This window comes from Eucalyptus grandis, chromosome 2, assembly GCF_016545825.1.
Source record: "Eucalyptus grandis isolate ANBG69807.140 chromosome 2, ASM1654582v1, whole genome shotgun sequence".
NCBI classification, from domain to species: domain Eukaryota; kingdom Viridiplantae; phylum Streptophyta; class Magnoliopsida; order Myrtales; family Myrtaceae; genus Eucalyptus; species Eucalyptus grandis.
Genome location: NC_052613.1, coordinates 5117245 through 5125552, shown reverse-complemented (window position 1 = coordinate 5125552; position 8308 = coordinate 5117245). Strand labels below are relative to the sequence as shown.

The 8308-nt window shown below is 41.4% G+C and overlaps 1 protein-coding gene across 1 annotated transcript; it reads right to left on the bottom strand.

Moving 5' to 3' along the window:
• Window positions 1-322: 322 nt before the first annotated feature.
• Window positions 323-5007, bottom strand: LOC104419230 (ubiquitin-conjugating enzyme E2 2). The gene is made up of 6 exons (XM_010030837.3): window positions 4815-5007; window positions 4228-4361; window positions 4085-4110; window positions 2352-2441; window positions 2157-2245; window positions 323-727 (listed from the first exon to the last, which is right to left on the bottom strand). Exons 2-6 carry the CDS (start codon window positions 4350-4352, stop codon window positions 599-601), a joined length of 459 nt encoding a protein of 152 aa, XP_010029139.1. The 5' UTR covers window positions 4353-4361; window positions 4815-5007; the 3' UTR covers window positions 323-598.
• Window positions 5008-8308: the final 3301 nt, after the last annotated feature.

Genomic DNA, 8308 nt, shown 5'->3' with positions numbered 1-8308 from the left:
AGAAGCCATCGACATTAGCAAAGAAGGGAGACGAGGGAGACGAGCTACGACAGAGGTGAAAGCGCAGCAACAGCTGGTCTAGCTAAGTGTTCTATTGAGTCGAGTTAAGTGATGGAAGAGAGGAAGAAACCCTAACTTGAGAAAGATGGAAAAATGATTTTCTTTTTTCAAAAACGAAAATCATTTTCCCCAATTTTAAAAGAGGATTTTTAGTTCACCAGAAAATATTTTCTTTGACAGCTCATTTTTCAAACCTCAAACATTACAAAGTTTGGGGAAAGATTTCCTGAAAAACATTTTACTGAAAACAAATGGAGCCATCTGCAATCAAATAAACCCATATATTACATTACTTTCACCAATACACTGCTGATAGTTCAACTCTACCTTTTACAAAGTTAAAATTCTGGCCAAGCTTGGAAAGACAATAGCACCACAACAAATGATTTTTCAAACAATTGACATAACAAAGCATTGAAGTGTGGCATTTTTACTACAGGATACAAGTTACACACCCCTTGTTTCGATTGTGGATTACAATCCGCGAATGAAAACCCCCAAACTTGACCTTCTCTCTACCGCTGCCCCGGGATTGAATTTAATCGGCAGTCCAGCTCTGCTCCACTATTTCCCTTACTCTCCGGTTGTATTCACGCTTGTTCTCGCTGAACATTCGAGCGGCTTCCGAGTTTGCAGGAGAGTTCGGATTGGGATCACACAGTAAAGACTGCAACAAAGAACAATGACATTACCAAAGAGCAGAATTGCTTGAGGATAACCGAGTAAATTTTAGATGAAGCTCTAGCATCAGTAGGAGGTCACAGCAGAAATATGTTGGTGATTTCTAAGCCAACCATGAGCCAGGATCGTAAGAAGAAACTTGACAATGGCTACCCTTTAGCCAAGTATTTCAACAAAGACACGGCCAGCTTACACCTACTTTTGGCTAATAATGCCAAGAAACAGATGTAAGTTTCATCATTCACCAGAATAATCAACTCAAAGAAATAAGTTCTACCACTGAAGAGGCCAATTCTCAAGTCTCTAAAAGTAACATCTGATGAAGTGAGCCCTCTGCTCACTCCACTCACTAGTACTTATGTCCCAATATCTCCTAGGACTTGATAAATGTAAGGCAAATCAAATAAAAACTGGAAAATTGGGCAAATTACAAAGCTTAAGTGACTATTTATGAGCCCACCACATCTTGGCATACAACACAAGTCAGAGCAAAATAGCTTAATTGCCAGAAAAGATAATTACCAAGCCACAAAACTTCGAATGTTAGTCAAAAAGAGTCCATATTAAAAGATGAAGAGAAGCAGCAGACTATATCTCCACAGAAATATTTACTCATCCCGAAATACCACTCTGGTAATGAAAACAGGCAGAGCTTGGGTAGTTGGTTCACTGCAGGACTATATACAGTTTGACCTTATCCCCCTTTTACTGTCATGGCATTTCAGAAAACTGTATTTTCAGATTTCTAATAACAAAGCTGATAGACGACGTAAAAGGCTTGTAAATGAAGTACCATAACTGTTTTTTGGATTGCACAAATGATCATCCTGAATGATCAGTCGAAATCAATCTTGCTCTAAACTTTAATGGCCAAAATCATGACCTATTAAGCACATCAATATCACTAAATTTTGATGGCCAAAGCATCAGGCAAACAAATATTAGATGTGGAAGCTTCTAAAATTTAATCAATTGCATGTGATCTTCCAGAAATCTCTTCCTCCTACAAACAACATGAATTCCATTACTCTACTTCCAGAATTTTCGGATTGATTTCCCATCGCCACTTAATTCTTTAAGTATGCATCATTAAAAAATGAAGAGTACGAAATATGCTAAGGGTCGCATTGAAACATGCAAACTGTCGACAATGTTGATTGACCAAAAAGAGAGAGGTGCATATCAAAGCCAAGAATAACTCATTGAATATCTACGCATTGTATGGCGAATGAGATGAAGACAAAAATGAAGCCACTAAAAAAAGCTGTGTCTACCATAGAGTAATAGCACGGTTCGTGCATATAGAAAACACAAGATGCCAAGTTCAAATTCAAAACCAATATATCCATCCAGTAAATGTTCCAGTTGCTTTCTTGTAGAAAGCATGCTACTAAAAACAGGAAAGTTTATAGTACCTGGATAGATGTGAGTATTGCTGCAACATCATATATAGGACTCCACTGGTTTTGCAATATATCCAAACAGATACTTCCGTCGGCATAAACTATAAAAAAATTTAGTAATGAAACAAGGCCATCAGTAATCATTTTACATCATGAGAATAGATGCTCACTCAAGGCAGCTTGTAACTTGATTTTCCTGCAACTTACTGTTTGGATGAAACATTCGAGAAACAAAGCGCACTGTTGGAGGTTTATTTGGATAATCCTCTGAAAACTGAAGAGTCAACTTGAACGTACCTGGAAAACTCTTGCAAATTTTTAAATGCAGAATCAACAGGTGCAGAAAATTATCACGAATGTATGGAGTAAAACCAACAGAAGCAACCAGAAAGAAAACATGGAGAGAATGAGACAGTGGATCATCTCCTTTTAGTTCAAAGAGGGTTCATCATGTGGTCCCACATGACTAAATGCGACACCCCATGGTTATAATGCACCCAATGCCCGTAATAGGGAAGTAACTAGTGCAGGTACGGAATACCATTTTTTGGCATTATCATGATTATCTAATCCTAACTTTTTTCATAATTAATACTCAAACAATAGTGTTAAGAAAAGCCATCATAATTTGCAAAAAGATATTTTTCCCTAAATGAGTCAAACTCATTGGCAATCCCTCATTATCTTTTCACATTTAGTTCAAATGTAATATTTCCTTTGGCATACGTCCTTGAAGTACTTTTTTTCTTTAATGATCTTTCATGTATTGTTTAATATAACCCAAATTTCATGAAATTTTTTATCGAGAAGCTCTCATTCAAAACTTTCTCATTAGATCTTTCATGTATTGGCAATATAACCAACATTTTATGACATTTTTATTGAGAAGCTCTCAATGAGAACTTTCTTGTTAAAGTGCATGAGAAATTAAAAACATGAGGCTTCTTTAGTAAATACAACAAAATAACTAAGTTCTACTCCTGAATTTAATCCTCAACTAGACAAAACAGGTATCAAAACAGATAAAACTACACTTCATGAAACAATGCGCTCTATACTTAAAAAGATGCAAAGGACATCAAGAGCTAATTAACTGGAAATGGTCAAGCAGATAAATGAATTTCCTCAAAATTATTTTTTTCTTTTTTATTAAAATAAATCTTGTGGCAAACGCAATTTTGACTTTCTTTAACCCATATGCTTGAAACTTTCACCACATTATGTACATTTGCATATAGTTTTTTGTAATTTTTTATTTAAATTTGTGCAGTATTTTAAGTTTTCACGAAATCCTAAAAAATATTATGTTTTGCTTTTGCTGAAGTGTAAATAAATGCGCCCGATAATTGTTGAGAACTGTACAACCTACATGAGCCTTATCCGACAAAATGAGGAAATTTTTATAGCTTTCATGTAAAAGAATGAAAATTCTTATCCAAAGAATGAGGAAAAGGAAAGGAAATAAGAGAACATTATTTCGCCAAACCACCTTATAGATTGACAACTGTCAACGTGTCATGTCTTTGAAGCCCTCCTTTATGTAATAGTAAGATGTATTGTTAATCAAGCAGTGCTTATGCTAAAGTGCAAATAAATGCACCCGATATCGAGAATTGTACAACCTCCATGAACCTTATCCCATGAAATAAGGAAAATAATTTTAGCTTTTGAGTAAAAGAATAAAGATTCTTATCCAAAGAATGAGGAAAGGAAAGGAAATAAGAGAACGCTATTTCGCCAAACCACCTTATTGATTGACAACTGACAACATGCCATGTCTTTAAAGCCCTCCTTTATGTAATAGTAAGATGTATTGTCACTAGAGCAAGTAAACCACAACCAAAATCTCTACAAATATATAATCTGCAACAGAAATAACAGCACGTTCTCAACAAGCATGAAGGTCCACATAAGCGATGAACAATCAATGGAAGGCTTACCTCCATCCCATGGAGTATCGTCAGGACTGCAATCCAAGCACAGAAGAAACAACAAACAGCTTACCCACCCATACTGATGAAACGGTAACCAAATGAAAGGAAGCAAAGATATTATAAGAATCTAAGACCACTAATCAACATACCCAAATATCACCGCATTCCAAAGCATAATATTATTATCTTGGGGCGCCCCACTAATGCCTGCCGGTGGGTCCTGTTGCAACCTCTTAAAATCCCTCATCAGCCTCTTCCTCGCAGGAGTCGACATCGCAGGTCACTGCCCACATATTCCAAACAGCAATCCAATGAAGCAAAAACAAAAAATTCACAACATTTCTGAAGTGAAACAACGAATTCGACCAAACGCCCCTCACTCGCTAGCTGGAAAAAGCCAAATTTCATCCTTGAAATTCGACAATGAAAACAATTCACATGACACGCGCTTAATTCACCTCAATTCCCACGAACTTTTAAACCTTACGAAAGCAAGTAGCAATATCCTCCGAGCAAAATAAAAGTTCAAACTTGAAAAGCGAAATTCCAATAATCACGCGCGCAAATCAAAGCTAGGGTTTCGGCCAGAATGAGCCCAAAGATCACCGATCCATAAAATCGAACCCTCAAGGCCACACGGAAACGAACCAGACGCACAAGGGAAAGCTGGATACGGCAATCAACCCACAAATTCCACACCAAAATCCGAAATTGAAACTGCGGAACAGAGTCGAACCTGGCGGAGGAGCGCGAACGGCAAACCTCGAAGCTGCTCCGAACGCGGCAGCAGAACAGAGAGAGAGAGAGAGAGAGAGAAAGAGAGAGCTAGGGTTTCTCAAAGGCCCGGCGATTGGAAGCTTGCCGAGTGGAGAGAGAATCTGTGCAAGCAAGAGAGAGAGAGAGATTCTACACGCTCGAATAGAGAGAGAGAGAGAGAGGGCGAGAGAGATAGACCAGCTTCGCTTGGCTTATGCGTAGAGAGAGAGAGAGTGATGGGTTTCCGTGTGCCGGCGTCGCAGGCGATCTTTGCTCTCGTCCCTTGCGTGAAGTCTGGGCCGCCCACTCGTTTGGGCCTATACGGAATCGGCCCATATCTTATCGACGGGCCAGTGATTCCGGTGAAGTTAAATAGTTTTCCTACGGATTATTAGGGGTTAAACGGTTGGATTCGGTTTGCATTTTTAGGAAATCCGAACCGATAGAGTGAGCACCTGAACTGAATCGAACGCAAACCAGTGTGGACCTAATTCGGTTTTTCGGTTTTCCTCTTTTTGCCTCGCTTACTGGAACCGAACTGAATAATAGATGAGAAAGAAGATAAATTTAAAATGGGTATTCAGTTTTTGTTGAGAATTTCGGTTCGGCTCGATTAATCAAACCGAACCAAAATGACTTGAATCGGAAACAGGAGCAGTTATTTTTCCACTATCCAAACTGAAAACCGAACTGCATTTTTTGGTTGGGTTCAGTTTTGATTGAGCGCCGAAACCCTAGCTTTCATCAAGAAACCAGCTACTGATGTTCATCAACGCATGGCAACACGACGCAGCCGTCGATCTCAGCTGTCGATCTCAGCCAATTCAAAGAGTCGAGAATTATAACAAAAGATCAGAGCTGAGCAAGCTGTAAGCGAGAACTACAGGTATCATCCTTTTATCATGCACGTATAAGATCGGGCCCGCCAAAGCGATGCCCTTTTCAGCTTCGAACAGAGCCGATCTTGTTAAACAATCCGCTAGCAGAAGGGTACAAAAGAGCATAAACTAAAAGAGGAAGACAAAATGATATATTGCTAAGGCACACGGTATTGCATCAGGTTGTCTACTCGTTTCCGATCAAAAGACAACTATCGCATCTGCTTGTCGATCTCCTGTACAACGTCTTGATCCTCTGCAATGTCAAATGAAAAGGTCTATTAGCTTGTAAGACATGTATTTTGCAAGGGGAAACATCAAACTGTAAATGAGTTGCATGTCCTTTTCTTGTTTCGATATGAATTAACCAACTAATTTGTGTTCTTACCAAAAAAAAAAAAAACCAACTAATTTGTGCTTTTTTTTAGATGTAGTAAGGGCAAAGGAAAGAAAACATTGACACAACAAGGCCCTAGATCGATAGTTGACCGTGGGAACTGACAGCAACATTTTTCAGGTTACTGCTTGTTATTTGTTCCTCCAGCCATGCCGGGCCACAAGCCCTGGTCGCTGGGGCCTCGTCCTTCTAGACAGGTACGAAGGAAAGTACCACCATCTCGACTAGTCATCACCAGCACAACTAGGGTGGCGACGGTGCCAAGAAGGTGATTATATTAAGGATCGGCAGCTTCTTTTTTGTTTCATTTTGTTCATCAGCTTCATTGGTGAACAAACAACTGGTACGATGATAGTAATGCAAAAGCCAAGCAGGAGCTCGAAATTTTCCCTTACCAGAGTAAAGTGATGATGTCCGGCGTGCAGCTCGGGGTTCCTATGAGGATCATCCAATCGCCGTCACCCTTGCTGTCAGTCGGAGCCGTGAAGATCACACCCATGCACGAGACATACACGTCGAATACGGGCACCCACCACAGACCCAAGTGCAGCCTTCGCTTGGATTTCACCACCACATCGATGGCCACCACCCCGCCATTCAACGAGCTCACTAGGCGCTTCACCCCAAAGTCGTTGACCCTCGCAATCATTGACAGGGCCTCGGCTCGGACTGTGGTCACGTTGTTGGGGCCTTGAGTGAAGGCGGGAACGAGAGAGGGACGAGAGAGAGCGAGTTGGCCATTGAAACTCAAGATGAGCTTCATGTGAGGGTACCCGACGGCTATGAGCTTACTGGGATTCTTGACGGAAAGAGCGATGTTCCACTGGGCGGTGACGTGGGTGGTGGAGATGTTGAGGGACGAAAGGGAAGAGCCCGGGTCAAGCCAGAACTCCGGGGACATTAGGGCGAGTATGGCTAGGAAGATGGCCATGAGGAGGCCGAGAATAGTGGGTATGGCGAATGATGAGCTTGCACTGGTCGGACCGTGGCGGCCCTACCAACGGTGATGCCGGATCGGACCCTCGCAGCCCTAGTGATAATGAAGCCGGATTGGACCGTGGTGGCCTTGGCGACGGTGACTCTGGATCGACCGCGGCAGCCTGGCTGACAGTGAAGCCGGATTGGACAGTGGCTCTGGTGACGGTGACTCCGGATCACTGATAGCACGGCACGAGACGGCGTGGGGGGAGCTCATTTGTAATTTTTGTGTTTGTGTGTGTTGGAAATATATCTTGTATTTCTTGAAGATCCCGATTCTATCAATTATGATTTAGTCAATTGTGGATTGGTTTTGGTAAATAGGAAAATAGTGATTCATTTATTATTTTTTCCTGTTTTATTCTTTTGTCTCTTACATTATGAATATTCCGATGTAAGTGTATACAATCAATACAGAAGAAAAGCTTTTTCCCAAATTTCCATTACGCTTTCTGTCAACATTTACACTTTATGTCATGGTATCAGAGCCAATATTCCTGGCCTAGCTTCCACATACTTAGAATTGCCTCCGTTTTTTTTTTCTTTCTTTCTAGGCTGTTGTTGCTCATTCTTGTCCTGCAAAACATAACAGGAAATCGGATAGGAATTCAGCAATTTCTTGATACCATGACAAAGAACAAGAACATCGAGAGCTCCTCAACAAAGAAGACACCCACCTCATCAAATCCGATTATTCTTTCTGGCAAGGAACGATCATTTGTTCAAAGACCAGAAGAAACTCACGATTCCTCAAGGCCCATTCCTGCATTAGGTCAAATTTCCGACCCATCTCAGTGGCCCTCGACATTCCCTCCAGTTAATTAGTATCGGTGGCCTATTGGGCCAGGACATATGTGGGCCCAATATCCTTCTAGACCTGCGTTGTCTATGATTGGCCCAATCGAGGAATTAGGCCAGATGAGCCCGGGCCAAGGACCCGGATCTGTGCCGAGTCAGGGACCCGGATCTATGCCGAGTCAAGGGACGAACCCCTACTCGACATTTCAACCCAGTTACATGTTGCTGGTTTTTCCGGTTGGTGGCAATGGCCGGCCTGAACCCGGCGACCCCCTCTACACATCATTGGTGGACGGTCTCAAACTACGCCTCATTAGCCTCCAACTCACCGGACCGGGGAACTTTTCCTCATGGGCTCGGGATCTCCGGCGGGCTCTTGTAACAAAAGACAAAGATGGCTTCATTGACGGAGCTGTTCCGTTC